Source organism: Protomyctophum parallelum (genome assembly GCF_964188405.1).
Source record: "Protomyctophum parallelum genome assembly, chromosome: 22".
Taxonomy (NCBI): Eukaryota; Metazoa; Chordata; class Actinopteri; order Myctophiformes; family Myctophidae; genus Protomyctophum; species Protomyctophum parallelum.
Window position 1 is genome coordinate 37,181,272 of NC_139714.1, and position 21,222 is coordinate 37,202,493.

At 43.7% G+C, this 21,222-nt stretch overlaps 2 protein-coding genes and 1 long non-coding RNA gene across 4 annotated transcripts in view; 1 reads left to right on the plus strand and 2 right to left on the minus strand.

The window, feature by feature from the left end:
* The window catches only part of LOC310853503, a 273,260-nt gene that overhangs the window by 211,293 nt on the left and 40,745 nt on the right, over positions 1 to 21,222 (minus strand). The gene's annotated exons all lie outside the window — the stretch shown is intronic.
* On the minus strand, positions 248 to 13,018 carry LOC310853442 (KICSTOR subunit 2-like). Of its 2 annotated transcripts, XM_083757775.1 has the most exons (5): positions 12,615 to 13,018; positions 11,760 to 11,958; positions 7,915 to 8,203; positions 1,481 to 2,015; positions 248 to 691 (listed from the first exon to the last, which is right to left on the minus strand). In XM_083757775.1, exons 1-5 carry the CDS (start codon positions 12,672 to 12,674, stop codon positions 398 to 400), a joined length of 1,377 nt encoding a protein of 458 aa, XP_083613901.1. In that variant the 5' UTR covers positions 12,675 to 13,018; the 3' UTR covers positions 248 to 397. The 2 variants fall into 2 exon arrangements, with proteins under 2 accessions (XP_083613901.1, XP_083613902.1); XM_083757776.1 differs by lacking the exons at positions 11,760 to 11,958; positions 12,615 to 13,018 and adding an exon at positions 10,294 to 10,322.
* The window catches only part of parp12b (poly (ADP-ribose) polymerase family, member 12b), a 28,428-nt gene continuing 22,952 nt past the window's right edge, over positions 15,747 to 21,222 (plus strand). The window contains exons 1-2 of the mRNA XM_083757951.1: positions 15,747 to 16,288; positions 19,119 to 19,250. Of these exons, the coding sequence (XP_083614077.1) occupies positions 15,905 to 16,288; positions 19,119 to 19,250 (516 nt within the window). The 5' untranslated portion in view covers positions 15,747 to 15,904. The remainder of the gene's footprint in view (positions 16,289 to 19,118; positions 19,251 to 21,222) is intronic.

Here is a 21,222-nt window from a genome sequence, read left to right on the forward strand (position 1 = left end):
TAAATGAACAGTTATAAATCGCAGGTTGAAGTCCTTCAAATAAAAAGCCAAATCAAATACACAGACTTCAAAAAGAGATCAACCATATTCAAGTATGTTCAATTCCAGTTCCATTCCAGTAAGAAATGTGCATCACATTAATGTTAATGTGCACCGTGTTAATATTCAGAACACAGATACTCAAACATCGAGCAGCAGCTCAGCCTTTGGACCTGGGTTTGAGCAGCAGCTCTCAGCCCTTGGACCCGGGTTCGAGGGGCAGCTCTCAGCCCTTGGACCCGGGTTCGAGGGGCAGCTCTCAGCCCTTGTGCCCGGGTTCGAGGGGCAGCTCTCAGCCCTTGGACCCGGGTTCGAGGGGCAGCTCTCAGCCCTTGGACCCGGGTTCGAGGGGCAGCTCTCAGCCCTTGGACCCGGGTTTGAGCGTGCTGAAAGGCTTGGAGTTGCGCAGCGAGCCAGAGATCTCCTGGAGGAAGGCGGTGATGTGCGAGTCCTTCTCGGACTTCCTGCCGTCGAAGATGGCCACCAGCGTGAAGCGGGCCTCGGGCCGGGTCAGGTAGTAGGTGCTCTGGACCTTGTCGTCGTAGAAGTGGACCACCTTGTCCAGCGTGTTGAGCTCTGAGGCCCGGTCGCCCATCATCATGATGACGTTGGGCCAGTGGGTCAGCGGGCGCTCCCCCGACGGCAGGGACACCTGGGATGGGAATGGGACAATATGTTACATTATGTTACATTTTTATGTTACATTTTTATGTTACATTTTTATGTTACATTATGTTAATGTGACATTATGTTGAATACAAACCAGAGAAAAACTAGAAAAACTGTCCTCTCCATCCGCGTCATCAGTGCCCATACCCGAGGCGGGGTTGGCGAAAGGGCCTTTCTGTGTGGAGTTTACATGTTCTCCCCGAGTCCCCTAGGGTAGGTACCCTCATGTTCTCCCCGTGTCCCCTAGGTTAAATGGTGTTAAATGAGTGTTCTATTATTTTCAGCCTTTTTATTTTGGGACCTCTGGAAGTGTATCAGAGGGTGTGAAGCTGTAATTGGGAGGTTGCTATGATAAAAAACATTGACACTTTTGTTGTGAGTTTAACCCATTTTGGGCTGGAACCCCTTCTGGTGTTTTAAGCATTCTGTTATACTTAGATCTACAGATCTACAAGCTCGTATTGCGGCACCGAGTGCTGCGCTACGAGCTTGCAGATCTGCTATTTTTTTTTTAAACCGTGAAAATGTGCCTCAAATCTTTGAATACCGTATATATTCTTTCAGAGCGAACATTTTTAACTCAAATCTTTGCTTCTGGGGGGGGGTTCCTGGAACTACATATTTTCAGATGGGGGTCGGCGGCCAATTACAGATAATCCTGGGGGTCTTTGGCATGACAAAGGTTGAGCACCGCTGACATAGAAACATGCGTTTTTTCAGAAAGCTCGCCCTCAGGTCTAAATGTGGTTCAAAGTATCCCGTACACACGTACCACGGCGGGGAACTGCTCCACTCCTTTGGGCGCCTCGCGGTAGGACTGCGGGTGGTGGTACCCGTGGCCCTGGAAGCTGTCCGAGCCCTGGTTGTCGAACACCAGCGAGACGTTGTTGGCGTCGTGCTTGCGGATGAAGGAGCAGATCTTCCCGTGGTAGTCGGGCGCCGTGCGCGCCGTCAGCGCCCTCATGTCGGCCGGCGCCGCCGTCTGCCGGCTCAGCGCCTCGTGGAAGTAGAAGCTGAACTTGGCGAGGAGCGCCGCGTGGAAGCGCTGCAGCCACACGTACAGGTGGGGCGGCGCCACCGCCTTCTGCGACTGGCCTCCGAAGAGGTGCTTGGCGCTGCGCGTCTCCCTCTGCCGCTGGAACAGCTGGCCCCAGGCAGCCAGCTTGGAGCTGGCCCCGTGAAGGTTGAGCAGGGCGGGCAGGAAGCGCCACTCCGACACCTCCGTCTGGCAGCGCAGCAGCTGGGTCACCACGTCCACCTCCGTCTGGAAGCTCTCCTCCACGCGGCCCAGGATGGGGTGGTGGAACCTGGACGGAGGAGTTAGTTCGCGTTTTCATTATAATACTGCAGTGCTGGGTTGAACACACCGTCACAGCCTCACGCTGCAATTGGCTAAACGTTTAAATCCCCTCCGACGTCCCGAGTAGTAAACTGTAGTGGATATACTGTAAACAGTGCATTCAGCCACAGGGGGGCAAAGGGAGAGTGTGCTGTTGCAGGAGAACACCTCAGCATCATAATAAAGGGAAAGATACAGGGAAAAAAGGCCAACAAAATACATTCATATATATTTAAAATGTTGGCTGGAAACTTGTCTACACTACCTTTAAGCGAGAACAAAAGCATGTCAATGTAGTTCTGACTGCAATGGGAAGTTCATTCCATAGTTTAGATTGGGAGTGAGTCTGTAGTTCTGACTGCAATGGGAAGTTCATTCCATACTTTAGATTGGTTAGTGAGTCTGTAGTTCTGACTGCAATGGGAAGTTCATTCCATAGTTTAGATTGGTTAGTGAGTCTGTAGTTCTGACTGCAATGGGAAGTTCATTCCATAGTTTAGATTGGGAGTGAGTCTGTAGTTCTGACTGCAATGGGAAGTTCATTCCATAGTTTAGATTGGGAGTGAGTCTGTAGTTCTGACTGCAATGGGAAGTTCATTCCATAGTTTAGATTGGGAGTGAGTCTGTAGTTCTGACTGCAATGGGAAGTGCATTCCATAGTTTAGATTGGGAGTGAGTCTGTAGTTCTGACTGCAATGGGAAGTGCATTCCATAGTTTAGATTGGGAGTGAGTCTGTAGTTCTGACTGCAATGGGAAGTTCATTCCATAGTTTAGATTGGGAGTGAGTCTGTAGTTCTGACTGCAATGGGAAGTTCATTCCATAGTTTAGATTGGGAGTGAGTCTGTAGTTCTGACTGCAATGGGAAGTTCATTCCATAGTTTAGATTGGTTAGTGAGTCTGTAGTTCTGACTGCAATGGGAAGTTCATTCCATAGTTTAGATTGGTTAGTGAGTCTGTAGTTCTGACTGCAATGGGAAGTTCATTCCATAGTTTAGATTGGTTAGTGAGTCTGTAGTTCTGACTGCAATGGGAAGTGTATTCCATAGTTTAGATTGGTTAGTGAGTCTGTAGTTCTGACTGCAATGGGAAGTTCATTCCATAGTTTAGATTGGTTAGTGAGTCTGTAGTTCTGACTGCAATGGGAAGTTCATTCCATAGTTTAGATTGGTTAGTGAGTCTGTAGTTCTGACTGCAATGGGAAGTTCATTCCATAGTTTAGATTGGTTAGTGAGTCTGTAGTTCTGACTGCAATGGGAAGTGTATTCCATAGTTTAGATTGGTTAGTGAGTCTGTAGTTCTGACTGCAATGGGAAGTTCATTCCATAGTTTAGATTGGTTAGTGAGTCTGTAGTTCTGACTGCAATGGGAAGTTCATTCCATAGTTTAGATTGGTTAGTGAGTCTGTAGTTCTGACTGCAATGGGAAGTTCATTCCATAGTTTAGATTGGGAGTGAGTCTGTAGTTCTGACTGCAATGGGAAGTTCATTCCATAGTTTAGATTGGTTAGTGAGTCTGTAGTTCTGACTGCAATGGGAAGTTCATTCCATAGTTTAGATTGGTTAGTGAGTCTGTAGTTCTGACTGCAATGGGAAGTGCATTCCATAGTTTAGATTGGGAGTGAGTCTGTAGTTCTGACTGCAATGGGAAGTTCATTCCATAGTTTAGATTGGGAGTGAGTCTGTAGTTCTGACTGCAATGGGAAGTTCATTCCATAGTTTAGATTGGTTGGTGAGTCTGTAGTTCTGACTGCAATGGGAAGTTCATTCCATAGTTTAGATTGGTTAGTGAGTCTGTAGTTCTGACTGCAATGGGAAGTTCATTCCATAGTTTAGATTGGGAGTGAGTCTGTAGTTCTGACTGCAATGGGAAGTTCATTGGTTAGTGAGTCTGTAGTTCTGACTGCAATGGGAAGTTCATTCCATAGTTTAGATTGGTTGGTGAGTCTGTAGTTCTGACTGCAATGGGAAGTTCATTCCATAGTTTAGATTGGTTAGTGAGTCTGTAGTTCTGACTGCAATGGGAAGTTCATTCCATAGTTTAGATTGGTTAGTGAGTCTGTAGTTCTGACTGCAATGGGAAGTGCATTCCATAGTTTAGATTGGGAGTGAGTCTGTAGTTCTGACTGCAATGGGAAGTTCATTCCATAGTTTAGATTGGTTAGTGAGTCTGTAGTTCTGACTGCAATGGGAAGTTCATTCCATAGTTTAGATTGGGAGTGAGTCTGTAGTTCTGACTGCAATGGGAAGTTCATTGGTTAGTGAGTCTGTAGTTCTGACTGCAATGGGAAGTTCATTGGTTAGTGAGTCTGTAGTTCTGACTGCAATGGGAAGTTCATTGGTTAGTGAGTCTGTAGTTCTGACTGCAATGGGAAGTTCATTGGTTAGTGAGTCTGTAGTTCTGACTGCAATGGGAAGTTCATTGGTTAGTGAGTCTGTAGTTCTGACTGCAATGGGAAGTTCATTGGTTAGTGAGTCTGTAGTTCTGACTGCAATGGGAAGTTCATTCCATAGTTTTGGAGCCAGAAGGGAGGAGAGTTTGTCGTTGTCCTCGTACGTGTAATAATCCATTCTGAACGGGCACCCATTTTGGTGTCAGCATCACGTTATGCTTTAGCTATTTAAAAATAGCAGATCTACAAGCTCATATCGCGCCACCGAGTGGCGCGATATGAGCTTGTAGGTCTGCTATTTTTGAAAAATCGAAGAACGACTGACATTTTTAGAATCTGATCTCAGGTCAGAATGGGTTAATCAGACCAGTGTGTGTCCGGCGGAAACCTCGTATGAATCTGATCTCAGGTCAGAATGGGATATAGTTGCTCTCTCTGCTGACGGGTGAATTCCCCGTGGCCTGATGGCTGCTACCGGAGAGCATCACCTTCACCCCTCACTGCTCTGCCAACCCACCCCTCACTGCCTGATGTGTGGGTTGTTGTGTTGTAACCCACCCCTCACTGCCTGATGTGTGGGTTGTTGTGTTGTAACCCACCCCTCACTGCCTGATGTGTGGGTTGTTGTGTTGTAACCCACCCCTCACTGCCTGATGTGTGGGTTGTTGTGTTGTAACCCACCCCTCACTGACTGATGTGTGGGTTGTTGTGTTGTAACCCACCCCTCACTGACTGATGTGTGGGTTGTTGTGTTGTAACCCACCCCTCACTGCCTGATGTGTGGGTTGTTGTGTTGTAACCCACCCCTCACTGACTGATGTGTGGGTTGTTGTGTTGTAACCCACCCCTCACTGCCTGATGTGTGGGTTGTTGTGTTGTAACCCACCCCTCACTGACTGATGTGTGGGTTGTTGTGTTGTAACCCACCCCTCACTGACTGATGTGTGGGTTAGGGTTACCTTCACCCCTCACTGCTCTGCCAACCCACCCCTCACTGCCTGATGTGTTGTCAGGTTGTGACCCCACTGCGGTTTATTCCACTGCAGCTCAACCGTGCAAAGGTTATACGGCTATTTTGGTTTTGCCAACGTACTGTACGGTCTGACCCTTCTTGCTGAAGTCAGCGGGGAAAGACTTCCTGCACCCACCTCACGGTGTCCACTCTAACGCCTTAAGAACGGGAACCCCTTTTGGGCATTATGTTATGCTTTAGCTATTGAATAATAGCTTGTATACTGTATCTGCTATTTTTGAAAAATCGGGAAAAATGTGGCCACAAATCTTTGAATATAATATTCTTTCAGAGCGAACGTTTTTAACTTTGCTTCTGTATCTATATATTCAGATGGGGGTCGGTGGGGGGTCGGTGGACAATAACCCATTCTGAACGGGCACCCATTTTGGTGTCAGCATCATGTTATGCTTTAGCTATTGAAAAATAGTAGATCTACAAGCTCATATCGCGCCACCGAGTGGCGCGATACGAGCTTGTAGGTCTGCTATTTTTGAAAAATCGAAGAGCGACTAACATTTTTAGAATCTGATCTCAGGTCAGAATGGGTTCGTCAGACCAGTGTGTGTCCGGCGGAAACCTCGTATGAATCTGATCTCAGGTCAGAATGGGTTAACAGATAATTCTGGGGGTCCTTGACATGAAAAGGTTGAGCACCACTGATAGAAACATGGGGAAAAAAAGTCTTCTAAATCATGACAGTTTTCGGAAGAAAACTGTCATGATTTAGAATCCTTATTTTTTTTAGAACCGGTCTGATGAGGTCTAAATAGGTTAACAGTATGTCTGATGAGGTCTAAATAGGTTAACAGTATGTCTGATGAGGTCTAAATAGGTTAACAGTATGTCTGATGAGGTCTAAATAGGTTAACAGTATGTCTGATGAGGTCTAAATAGGTTAACAGTATGTCTGATGAGGTCTAAATAGGTTAACAGTATGTCTGATGAGGTCTAAATAGGTTAACAGTATGTCTGATGAGGTCTAAATAGGTTAACAGTATGTCTGATGAGGTCTAAATAGGTTAACAGTATGTCTGATGAGGTCTAAATAGGTTAACAGTATGTCTGATGAGGTCTAAATAGGTTAACAGTATGTCTGATGAGGTCTAAATAGGTTAACAGTATGTCTGATGAGGTCTAAATAGGTTAACAGTATGTCTGATGAGGTCTAAATAGGTTAACAGTATGTCTGATGAGGTCTAAATAGGTTAACAGTATGTCTGATGAGGTCTAAATAGGTTAACAGTATGTCTGATGAGGTCTAAATAGGTTAACAGTATGTCTGATGAGGTCTAAATAGGTTAACAGTATGTCTGATGAGGTCTAAATAGGTTAACAGTATGTCTGATGAGGTCTAAATAGGTTAACAGTATGTCTGATGAGGTCTAAATAGGTTAACAGTATGTCTGATGAGGTCTAAATAGGTTAACAGTATGTCTGATGAGGTCTACATAGGTTAACAGTATGTCTGATGAGGTCTAAATAGGTTAACAGTATGTCTGATGAGGTCTAAATAGGTTAACAGTATGTCTGATGAGGTCTAAATAGGTTAACAGTATGTCTGATGAGGTCTAAATAGGTTAACAGTATGTCTGATGAGGTCTACATAGGTTAACAGTATGTCTGATGAGGTCTAAATAGGTTAACAGTATGTCTGATGAGGTCTAAATAGGTTAACAGTATGTCTGATGAGGTCTAAATAGGTTAACAGTATGTCTGATGAGGTCTAAATAGGTTAACAGTATGTCTGATGAGGTCTAAATAGGTTAACAGTATGTCTGATGAGGTCTAAATAGGTTAACAGTATGTCTGATGAGGTCTAAATAGGTTAACAGTATGTCTGATGAGGTCTAAATAGGTTAACAGTATGTCTGATGAGGTCTAAATAGGTTAACAGTATGTCTGATGAGGTCTAAATAGGTTAACAGTATGTCTGATGAGGTCTACATAGGTTAACAGTATGTCTGATGAGGTCTAAATAGGTTAACAGTATGTCTGATGAGGTCTAAATAGGTTAACAGTATGTCTGATGAGGTCTACATAGGTTAACAGTATGTCTGATGAGGTCTACATAGGTTAACAGTATGTCTCAATAAGCTCTCTTCCAGATGCGTTATATTAGATGTGTTATATTCGTCTTCTAAAGAAGTTCACACATACATATTCCACAAGCTAACAAAGACAACGACATAGGGGTGAGCGATATGGAAAAATATAATAATATATCTATCACGATACATATCACAATATCTTTTCACACACACACACACACACACACACACACACACACACACACACACAGTCAGTCACACACACGCACACACACACAGTCACACACACACACACAGTCACACACACACACACACACACACACACACACACACACACACACACACACACACACACACACACACACACACAGTCAGTCACACACACACACACACACACACACACACACACACACCTAGTGCTGTACTTCTGAAGCACGGCGTCCAGCGTGGTGACCAGTTCGTCCGAGTTGACGTTCTTCTGTCCGCCCAGCGAGTGCATCTTCTCGAACGTGTCGGCCATCTCCACGCGGGCCTGCGTGAAGTGGCACAGCTGCTCCGACAGGTGCGACAGCAGGTCCTCCAGGTAAGGGGCGGAGCCAGGCGGGGCGTGGCGCCCCGTGGTCACCACCTTGCGCAGCTCGTTGTACAGCGAGGTGTAGATGGTGCGGATGGAGTCCTTGCGGCTGAAGAACGACTGGCCGCCTACAGGGGGCAGCAGAGCGCTTTGGTTACGTATGGCAGTGGTTCTTAACCCATTCTGACCTGAGATCAGATTCATACGAGGTTTCCACTGGACACACATTGGTCTGATTGACCCATTCTGACCTGAGATCAGATTCATACGAGGTTTCCACTGGACACACACTGGTCTGATTGACCCATTCTGACCTGAGATCAGATTCTAAAAAATGTCAGTCATTCTTCGATTTTTCAAAAATAGCAGACCTACAAGCTCGTATCGCGCCACTCGGTGGCGCGATATGAGCTTGTAGATCTGCTATTTTTCAATAGCTAAAGCATAACATGATGCCAACACCAAAATGGGTGCCCGGTCAGAATGGGTTAAACTTTCCAACAAACTCCCGGTAAACTCCCGAATAGTACCATCACACCTGTATATTACCGTATATTAACTGTACATAATGCTGCTAAACTTGAGGTTTACGGGCAAAATACAGTGCCCATAATTGACTGTTTAACTGTTTAAAATGGACACTTTTAACGGGTCTGTAACTCCGGTCCAAATGGACTCGCAATAATTAACAGTGAGATCTTACAATATAATTCGGGGTTCCACGTTCCAGAGATAGAGATATAAATGCCATTAAATGGGGGGTCCGTAGCCTATTGCATGTCAAACTGGGGGTCCTTGAAAACGGTTTGAGATTCACTGCTAGAGCTGTAAAAAATCTCCTCTTATGGGGGTCCTTGGCATGTCTTTTCAAATGGGGGTCTGCAGAATAATTAGTGTCAATTTGGGGGTCCTTGACATGGAATAGTTTGAGAACCAGTGACTTGAGGAGGATAAATTCACTCCCACCCGCCCCCTCCCCCACACACAGGAGAGTAATGGTTGTACTATGTAGAAATGGTTGACAGAATGACAGTGTAAATTCATCCACGGGCGGCAGCGCCATCTGTTGTTGGAAATATGTATTGCTACCACACTTCTTAATGCAAAGTTGTAAAAAGTGGGTTAGGCTCTGTAGAGCCTACAATGTGACGTCATTGGGGGGGGGGGGGGGGGGGTATGAATGAATGTAGTATGAATCGGCCCTTAGTTCCTCTGCTTCTGAAGAGTGTAAACGGTAGATATGTAGATATAATAAATATAATATATTTTATAAATATATTGAGACAGGTAGATATGTAGGCACGGTTGAGGATACAATATGTAGTCTGTGTGATCTAAAGGAAATTGAAAATGAACTGCATTTTGGGTTTTTTATTGTCCATTCTACAACTCTATTAATTAAGGAGAGACTTTTTAATAAGATAGATCCAAATCATGAATTTATATGGTTGGAGGACTTCGAGAAACTGAAACGCCTTTTCATTTGCCTCATTCCTTGAAAAGGCCTGGTCAATGTCAGGAGGAGGGCCATTTACATGTAAAATGGCCTTGTTTCATTTGTTTTCATTTTGTTTTAATACTGTACAAATATGTATTCATGTATTTAATAACGCATTATGGAATATGAACAGGAAGGACTGTAATGTCAGTTGCTTTCAACGTACTTTGTTAAATGTATCATATAATCCCATATGGGATGGGCCAAGGTGGCATGACACGGAAATAAATATTTCATTCATTCATTCATTGTACATATCTCCTATTTAATCAATAACAAAAACGTTAATCTGCCTGGTAGAGTATGTTAACGCAATACAATTAAATATTGTAACTGCACTCCGCTGTCATGTCATGGAAATAAAGGCTTCTGATTCTGATACCTAGTTTCTGTCTCAGGAATGTCATGTTGTGGTAGAATAGAATAGATAGATATTTACCTAGTTTCTGCCCCAGGAATGTCATGTTGTGGTAGAATACAGTAGATAGATATTTACCTAGTTTCTGCCCCAGGAATGTCATGTTGTGGTAGAATAGATAGATATATATTTACCTAGTTTCTGTCTCAGGAATGTCATGTTGTGGTAGAATAGATAGATATATATTTACCTAGTTTCTGCCCCAGGAATGTCATGTTGTGGTAGAATAGATAGATATTTACCTAGTTTCTGCCCCAGGAATGTCATGTTGTGGTAGAATAGATAGATAGATAGATATTTACCTAGTTTCTGTCCCAGGAATGTCATGTTGTGGTAGAATAGATAGATAGATATTTACCTAGTTTCTGCCCCAGGAATGTCATGTTGTGGTAGAATAGATAGATAGATATTTACCTAGTTTCTGCCCCAGGAATGTCATGTTGTGGTAGAATAGATATTTACCTAGTTTCTGCCCCAGGAATGTCATGTTGTGGTAGAATAGATAGATATTTACCTAGTTTCTGCCCCAGGAATGTCATGTTGTGGTAGAATAGATAGATATATATTTACCTAGTTTCTGCCCCAGGAATGTCATGTTGTGGTAGAATAGATAGATATATATTTACCTAGTTTCTGCCCCAGGAATGTCATGTTGTGGTAGAATAGATAGATATATATTTACCTAGTTTCTGCCCCAGGAATGTCATGTTGTGGTAGAATAGATAGATATATATTTACCTAGTTTCTGCCCCAGGAATGTCATGTTGTGGTAGAATAGATATATAGATATTTACCTAGTTTCTGCCCCAGGAATGTCATGTTGTGGTAGAATAGATATATAGATATTTACCTAGTTTCTGCCCCAGGAATGTCATGTTGTGGTAGAATACAGTAGATAGATAGATATTTACCTAGTTTCTGTCACAGGAATGTCATGTTGTGGTAGAATAGATATTTACCTAGTTTCTGTCACAGGAATGTCATGTTGTGGTAGAATAGATAGATAGATATTTACCTAGTTTCTGCCCCAGGAATGTCATGTTGTGGTAGAATACAGTAGATAGATAGATATTTACCTAGTTTCTGTCACAGGAATGTCATGTTGTGGTAGAATAGATATTTACCTAGTTTCTGTCACAGGAATGTCATGTTGTGGTAGAATAGATAGATATATATTTACCTAGTTTCTGCCCCAGGAATGTCATGTTGTGGTAGAATAGATAGATATATATTTACCTAGTTTCTGTCACAGGAATGTCATGTTGTGGTAGAATAGATAGATATATATTTACCTAGTTTCTGTCACAGGAATGTCATGTTGTGGTAGAATAGATATTTACCTAGTTTCTGTCACAGGAATGTCATGTTGTGGTAGAATAGATAGATAGATATTTACCTAGTTTCTGCCCCAGGAATGTCATGTTGTGGTAGAATAGACAGATAGATATTTACCTAGTTTCTGCCCCAGGAATGTCATGTTGTGGTAGAATAGATAGATATATATTTACCTAGTTTCTGCCCCAGGAATGTCATGTTGTGGTAGAATAGATAGATATATAGATATTTACCTAGTTTCTGCCCCAGGAATGTCATGTTGTGGTAGAATAGATACCTAGTTTCTGCCCCAGGAATGTCATGTTGTGGTAGAATAGACAGATAGATATTTACCTAGTTTCTGCCCCAGGAATGTCATGTTGTGGTAGAATAGATAGATATATATTTACCTAGTTTCTGCCCCAGGAATGTCATGTTGTGGTAGAATAGATACCTAGTTTCTGCCCCAGGAATGTCATGTTGTGGTAGGCCTTCTCTGCGGCTGCCAGGTGTCCCAGGGCGGCCAACAGGGCGGTCCAGGTCGGGCCTCCTGGCCCGGCGGAGCGGCTGTCCTTCTCCTTCTCCACATAGTCCTTGGCCCGGTCGAAGGAGAACATGCCCAGCTGAGTGAAGAAGCTCTCCAGGATGGCCACCTTGATTTGATTCATTGATTGATGAAATTAAATTAACCGATTGGAGAATTAAACAGAACCTTTCAAGCACAAGTCAAGACAAAACTGTTAACCCATTCTGACCGGGCACCCATTTTGGTGTCGGCATCATGTTATGCTTTAGCTATTGAAAAATAGCAGACCTACAAGCTCGTATCGCGCCACTCGGTGGCGCGATATGAGCTTGTAGATCTGCTATTTTGTAGATCTGCTATTTTTGAAAAAATCGATAGAACGACTGACATTTTTAGAATCTGATCTCAGGTCAGAATGGGTTAATCAGACCAGTGTGTGTCCAGTGGAAACCTCGTATGAATCTGATCTCAGGTCAGAATGGGTTAATCCACATATATGCACATACTGGTACATAAACCTGAATATGGCATAACGTATGCAGCATAGTCTATATTCTGCATTATACTTGCCATATATATATGTTGGAATAATGTTAATAATTATATTTAAAATAAAACCATAGGTCCATCATCATCAGCCTTTCCATGTCGCGGCGCACCCCCTAGAAGGAGCTCGCGCACCACAAGGGGTGTGCACGCGCACCACAGTTTGGGAGAACCATGAAAGCAATTTACACTTTGTTTACAACAGGGCAGACCATGTTCAATTCATCATCATCATACCTCCCTGGGGACGGGCCGCAGCTGGTCCTCAGCACCGGGAGCGGCCTCTGTCGTCGTCATGATGATGATAACCTCATCAATAAAATTTAACTTTTATTTATATTGTTTTACTGTTATTCACAGAACGAACCGACTCTGATGAACAATAAGTCACGTTGACTTTTAGTGATTCTCCCTCAATAATAATTTAATCACACTTTCTCGACACTGATGACGAGAATCTGCAGCACAATTAACGACGATCGGACACTATTTAGACGTTATACACATTATAATAGTTATCGTCGCTCTAAATGTTGCCAGAGTTATCTATAGATAGATGTTGTGGTGCTGAGGATGATGATGGGGTGAAGGAGACGCCATGTTGTTGCGCTACGTAATGTCAACACTACGGAGAGGGAGGAGGGTCATACCGCACGGAAACGCGATGTCCTCCCGTATGGCGTTTTACTGCCCCCTATGGTTAATGCTCTATATCGCTCTGATCTATGATTGATTGATTGATTGTAGTATTTATTAACAGTTTGCAGAATTACAGTAAATTTCAAGCACAAACTCAATACAAAGACTGTTAACTGTGAGTGGACGACTTAATAAAGCATTACACTTGTTTACAAGAGGGTCCACCTTGTTCAATTCATCAAAACAATTAGAGACGTACAAATAGACACTTCTATGTAGTCAAAGAACAGAACAGGAATTCATCATAAAGGAGGTAAAAAGGGAAAAGAAACATATATAAAAGGGGGGGACGGGTTTCTGATTTTACAGGGGCCAGTTTTGAATTGCAGCCGTCCGTAGGTGCCCTTTGAGAGCGGTTTTGAAGGAGTCAAGGGATTTGCATGTCTTAATGACTGTTGGTAGGGCGTTCCACATTTTGGTGGCATAGGAGCGAAAATAATTTAGTCCCTTAATTGTTTGTGCCGAATCTGGGTTGTACATGGTTTGTTGCACTCCCTCTGGTGTTGTGGGTGTGGACTTCGTTGACATTAAGGAAGTATTTAGACAGGTACATGGGTATCTCAGTGAAGTATTTAGACAGGTACATGGGTATCTTAGTGAAGTATTTAGACAGGTACATGGGTATCTTAGTGAAGTATTTAGACAGGTACATGGGTATCTTAGTGAAGTATTTAGACAGGTACATGGGTATCTTAGTGAAGTATTTAGACAGGTACATGGGTATCTTAGTGAAGTATTTAGACAGGTACATGGGTATCTTAGTGAAGTATTTAGACAGGTACATGGGTATCTTAGTGAAGTATCTAGACAGGTACATGGGTATCTTAGTGGTGTATCGAATCTTGTGGACCAGACCCATTGCAAGATGCTGTACTCTGTCGTCGACCCTAAGCCATTCCAGCCTGTCAAAGTGGGCAGGGGTGAGGTGGGTACGGGGGGTGAGGCCAAGTCCGGTCTAGAGCCCTGCCTACTCCTACTGTATCCTGTCATTATTTATTATTACTTATTATTTGTTATTATTATTATTATTTTGTCATTTATCGTGTCAGTCCTCACACATGGACTGTTTTCAACCCTTTTTCATGTCATTATTTATTTATTCAGCATTTATTTTGAGCCCACAGGGTCTTTGATGAGATTTACTTTAGCCTCTCAGGCCCAAAATGAAAAGAATATTTATGTTAGTGTTGGGGTGAGCCATATTCATTATCCATGCATACAACAACAAAACTGGTTCTAAATGTTCTAATATGAGAAATAAGGTAAAATAAACATGAAATAAACATGGGGCGAGATATCCATGCTTTAGGGCGAGATATCCGTGCTTTGGGGCAAGATATCCACGCTGTGGGGCGAGATATCCGGACGGCTCGCCCCAAGCCGTGTATATCCACGGATATCCCAAGCCGTGTAGCCACAGTGACATGCAGTCAATGGTGCGCCCTTAATTACCTAAACATGAGAGAAGTAGGGGAAACAATTTATTACAAGCTTTAAACTTGCAATTTTACTTATCAATTTTAAATTTACCATATGTGATATTTTTAATATTAGCCTATAACTATTTTATAATTCTACACAGACATTGGGACAAATTGTGGGGAAATCATATTTTATCCACAGTGGCGCTGTGTGTTAAATGTGTTGCATACCGTACATCCGTACATACAAAGCACTGTCCTATTGGCAAATCTAGAATCCACATTGGGAGCTAGCAAATAAAGACATCCGGTTGCCTTCAGAATAAGGTGTCGTAATTAATGTTTTCTAAAAGACATACATATATTTTAAAAAATCACTTATGATATGTATTTTTGAGTCGTGCAACCCTCCATTGCACAGCTATGTGTGTCCCTGGGTCTGTCTGTCTGTCTGTCTGTCTGTCTGTCTGTCTGTCTGTCTGTCTGTCTGTCTGTCTGTCTGTCTGTCCCTGGGTCTGTCTGTCTGTCTGTCCGTCCCTGGGTCTGTCTGTCTGTCTGTCTGTCTGTCTGTCTGTCCCTGGGTGGGTCGGTCTGTCTGTCTGTCTGTCTGTCTGTCCCTGGGTCTGTCTGTCCAAGCACAAAAATAGCTTGGTTGGTAACTCTGTCATTTCTCGACCCCTGGCCGCATTCCTGGGGGTCTGGATATTCCAGGGACCACCAGGGACCTCCACGGTAATTCTGTAATTTCTCGACCGTTTCGGATGCGGGGCGGCTCGCCGGAACCGGTCCAGCCCCCTGGGCACGTTCCTGGTGGTCTGGATGTCCTGGGGACCCCCCAGGGACCCCCCAGGGACCCCCGGGGACCCCCACACGGTAACTCTGTCATTTCCTGATCGTTTCGGACACGGGGCGGCACACCGGAACCGGGCCAGCACCCTGGCCGTGTTCCTGTGGACCTGGACCTTCTGCAGATCCCCTGGGGACCCCCACACGGAGTTGTACCACTCACTTCACACGGGTGTGATTTTTTTCAAATGGCTTATACTAAACTAGAGTATATGTGCCCGAAAAGGTTGTTACGTTAAATGCTTAATTTATAGTTTTAATGTGCAAATGTGCAAATGAATCGTTTTTCAATACTCTAAAGGGTACTCTTATTTTGAAGAGATCGTCCACCGGAAGTCTTATATTTGCTGGCTTAGATTTGCCCCAAAAACACCCAATGAAAAACACTGGCGTACATAAACAATGGTCCGACCCACTTCCGCTGTGTGGATCCATCACAGACCCAGACAGACAGCAGTAGAACATAAAGATGTCCAGCTACGCTAGAATAGACAGACAGTAAGATGGATAAATAAAGATGTCCAGCTACTACAGACAGTGAGAAGAACATAAAGAATAAAGATGTCCAGCTCCAGCTACGCCAGGATCATCCACTTCGCCACCAGCGTCCTGTGCAGCACCAGAGGCTCCATGTCTCTGGTCCAGCTGCACAGGAGGGTCTTCCAGCGCTTCGACATCACCGAGGACGAGTTCTTCTGCTACATAGTGAAGAAGTGTCCCCGGTTCCTGGTGCTGAGGACCCGGGAGGAGGAGGAGCAGGAGGAGGAGGAGGAGGAGGTCTGGGGGACCGCCGGTACTGGTACCGGTTCGAGGACCACCATAGTGGCCAAGACCTCCCTGAGGCTGTGCAGGAGCTACTCCAAACAGGACTGCACCGACTGCCAGAACCTGCACCTCTGCAAATACTTCGTCTATGGGAACTGCAGATATGGGAAAGGAAGGCGAGTTGTTGTTGTTGTTGTTGTTGTTGTTTGGTTTGGGTTGGGCTGTTGACTATCAGTATCAATTCAATTCAAAGGAGCTTTATTTGGCATGAGAAAACAAACGTTTACATTGCCAAAGCAAGTGTCACAATACAATAAAAACAGTTGAAAATGGTGAAAGTATACAGATGGAGGGGGTGCAGTATTTTGTAAACATAAAGTATATACAGTTGGAGGGGATACAGCATTGTGTAAACATAAAGTATAAACAGTTGGAGCAGCATTTTGTAAACATAAAGTATATACAGTTGGAGGGGGTACAGCATTGTGTAAACATAAAGTATATACAGTTGGAGCAGCATTTTGTAAACAAAGTATATACAGTTGGAGCAGCATTTTGTAAACAAAGCTATATGTCACAAACATGTTATAACAGGGTATAAAGCTTTTGAAACAAATATATATATATATAGCAGCTCTTTTCTGCAGTCACATTGGGATTCTCAGGATTATTTAAATAGTATACAGAAAACTCAGATTTAAGATGTGTTTAAAGATAGCAGCTCTGTTTACATGTGCAGTAGGTCTACTTGGTTCCATCGTTTACATGTGGTCTACTTGGTGCAATTGGCAGTCCTTAGGGTGGTTGTATTCCATTGGCTATCCTTCTTTTGTCACAAATCTTGCTCCTGTGTTTGAGCATCAGTATCAGAGGCTACAAACCATACAGTTAACACTCAGTTAACCCATTCTGACCTGAGATCAGATTCATACGAGGTTTCCGCCGGACACACACTGGTCTGATGAACCCATTCTGACCTGAGATCAGATTCATACGAGGTTTCCACTGGACACACACTGGTCTGATTAATGAAGCAGATTTAACGTCTGTCAATATAGGACTAACGTATTAAAAACATTCAGCTTGATGGTGTAAATAAATCAGTGGTTTTCAACCCCAGCTTGTTGGTAACCAAATGGACCCTGATAGATCTTTAACTCTTAATCTTGAGAGGCGTAAAATGAAACCAAATGGACCCTGATAGATATGTAACTCTTGAGAGCGTAACAATTCGGGTCCATTTGGTTTCATTTTAGGCTCTCAAGAGTTACATTATTGTTAAACATCGAAGTCTACACAATTAGAGAATGTGGAATAATTGTTATTTTGATCAACGTTTGCCTGTTATCTAATCTCTCCTAATGGTACCAACATCAATACAGCATGATGGAACTGGACAAAATCTGATCCAACAATAACATATTATTTTAGTTTTGGGTCTGAGAGGCTAAGGGCTCCATTTCTTTTACCGCTAAACCCCTTATCCCTAAACCCCTTATCCCTAAACCCCTTATCCCTAAACCCCTTATCGCTAAACCCCTTATCCCTAAACCCCTTATCCCTTTTTTGGTACTATTTTGAAAAACATGTTTGAATAGTTCAACTAGCCAATCTACATTGACACGCTGTGAGCTTGTAGATCTACATTGACATGTTGTGAGCTTGTAGATCTACATCAACACGTTGTGAGCTTGTAGATCTACATTGACACGCTGTGAGCTTGTAGATCTACATTGACACGTTGTGAGCTTGTAGATCTACATTGACACGTTGTGAGCTTGTAGATCTACATTGACACGTTGTGAGCTTGTAGATCTACATTGACACGCTGTGAGCTTGTAGATCTACATTGACACGCTGTGAGCTTGTAGATCTACATTGACACGCTGTGAGCTTGTAGATCTCGTTGTGAGCTTGTAGATCACGTTGTGAGCTTGTAGATCACGTTGTGAGCTTGTAGATCACGTTGTGAGCTTGTAGATCACGTTGTGAGCTTGTAGATCGGCCATTTTAACTATTCAAACGGTGAGGAAAATGGAGCCCTGCATCTCATGGTGGTCCGTGGATCAAATGCTGGATGAATAAATAATGGGTCTTTATATGAAGGTGGTTGAAAACCACTGGTGTAAATTAAAATATGTTGACCTTTAATAGGGAGACGAGACCACCTACAACCACTGCATAATATACATATATAACATTATAACATATATTATGTTATAATAATGTAATAATGTACACGACAGGCCAACAGCACACACCAAGGCCCGCCCCCGCTCGATCATGATTGGCAGAAGGCCCCTCTCTATCCTGCTTGGATTAAAGGGACACTTCACCCTTTTTGCAAAAACATATATGTTAATGACGTTTAGAAGCTTTAGAACACTTTCCTGGGGGTCTTTATGTATGTAATATGTGGTTTTAGATATTTTAGATTGTAGCAGTGAGCCCGGTGTCTCTGATGTCATGGACACTGGGCTCACTTCCTTCCTGGACTACATGTTGTCTCAGTAAGACAGCTTTCCCCCTATCCACAAGGAGGAGCAGTGGACCAAAAGATTATGGGAATTGTAGTCCAGGAAGGTAGTGAGACCAGTGTCCATGACATCAGAGACACTGTGCTCACTGCTACAATCTAAAATGGCTAAAACCACATATTACACACATAAAGACCCCCAGGAAAGTGTTCTAAAGCTTCTAAACATCATTAACATATATTATTTTGCAAAAAGGGTGAAGTGTCCCTTTAAGCCTGGGCCACCTCCTAGCCAAAAACGAACCTAAGGTTTTTTGACCCCCAGGGGTTAACTGGGGACAGGGAGGAACTCTTTATATGGCCAGGGTTACACACTCTATAGTAGGGAGGATTATTACCAAAACAAAACAAAAATAATAATTGATATTTGAATTAAGTGAAATCACTGAATATACCTTTAACTATAAAGTGCATTTTGGGATGCAGAATGCACCCTATTCTAATCTCTGCAGTGACTCTGTTCTCCACAGGAAGCCGTGTAAGTTCTCCCACGACGTGCGTTCAGATCACAACTACCCGCTGCTCAGAGAATGCACGCTGCACGAGCTGAGTGAGGACGACCTGTTCCTGCTGCTGCTGCAGAACGACCCCAGCATGCTGCCGGAGGTGACCCCCCAGAGCCCCCACCTCACACACACACACACACACACACACACAGCATGCTGCCGGAGGTGACCCCCCTAGAGCCCCCACCTCACACACACACACACACACACACACACACACAGCATGCTGCCGGAGGTGACCCCCCTAGAGCCCCCACCTCACACACACACACACACACACACACACACACACACACACACACACACACACACACACACACACACACACACACACACACACACACAGCATGCTGCCTGAGGTGACCCCCCCTAGAGCCCCCACCTCACACACACACACACACACACACACACACACACAGCATGCTGCCGGAGGTGACCCCCAGAGCCCCACACACACACACACACACACACCACACACACACACACACACACACACACACACACACACACACACACACACACACACACACACACACACACACACAGCATGCTGCCTGAGGTGACCCCCCCTAGAGCCCCCACCTCACACACACACACACATGCTGCCCGAGGTGACCCCACCTAATCTATATACACACACACACACAGCATGCACCTCACACACACAGCATGCACCTCACACACACAGCATGCACCTCACACACACAGCATGCACCTCACACACACAGCATGCACCTCACACACACAGCATGCACCTCACACACACAGCATGCACCTCACACACACAGCATGCACCTCACACACACAGCATGCACCTCACACACACAGCATGCACCTCACACACACAGCATGCACCTCACACACACAGCATGCACCTCACACACACAGCATGCACCTCACACACACAGCATGCACCTCACACACACAGCATGCACCTCACACACACAGCATGCACTCACACACACAGCATGCACCTCACACACACAGCATGCACCTCACACACACAGCATGCACCTCACACACACACTTACACTTGATTTTAACCCATTTAGGCCTGACGTCGAAATAAAAAAATAAGTCTTCTGAAAGAATATATGTTCGATTTTGTGCCGCATTTTCACGATTTTTCAAAAATAGCAGACCTACAAGCTTGTAGATCTGCTATTTTTAAATAGCTAAAGTATAACATAATGCTTTAACCCAAAATGGGTTAAAAAATAAATAAATATATATATATATATATATATATATATATATATATATATATATATATATATATATATCACAAACGAAAACATTTGTTTGGCATCTCCTCCCCTTGTAGATAACCACCCCCCCCCCCCCCAAGCTGGACATCCAGTGTGTATTCAACGGGAACAAATTAATTCATTTTATTGAAACTAATTTTTTTGTTATATCCAAAATGTGATCTGGATTTAAATGTGGGACGTTTTTGTGCGTTACAGGTTTTCCTGCCTATAGGCGGCGGTGCTTCTAGCTGCCTGTAGGGGGCGGGCGGTGCTTCTATCTGCCAGTGTATAGCTGGTCTTTTTCACTTCGCTTTCACTTCTGCTCTTTCTCAACTTGTCTGGACAGAGATGGACAGACAGAGTTGGACAGACAGAGTTGGACAGACAGAGTTGGACAGACAGAGTTGGACAGACAGAGTTGGACAGACAGAGTTGGACAGACAGACAGACAGACAGAGAAGAGTCCAGACAGAGACAGAGTCCAGACAGAGTCCAGACAGAGACAGAGTCCAGACAGAGTCCAGACAGAGACAGAGTCCAGACAGAGACAGAGTAGTTGACATAACGTTGTGTTATTCGTGGACGGGAAGGTAAGGTTGTAAAAGTGGCAGCTTCAGTGAAATGACAGTCCTCTCTGACTGGATGATGTGAATGTGAGGCCGTTTCATTCGCTACAGTAAAGAAACAGAGAATAACAAAAAGACATACTAATAGCTCATAGTGTAGTTAGTTAGAGTAGTCCAAGTGTAAACCAAAAGGCGTGGTCATAGTCCAATGAAATTATTCAAGACAAAAAGGAGAAAAAAAAAAAAAAAATGTAAA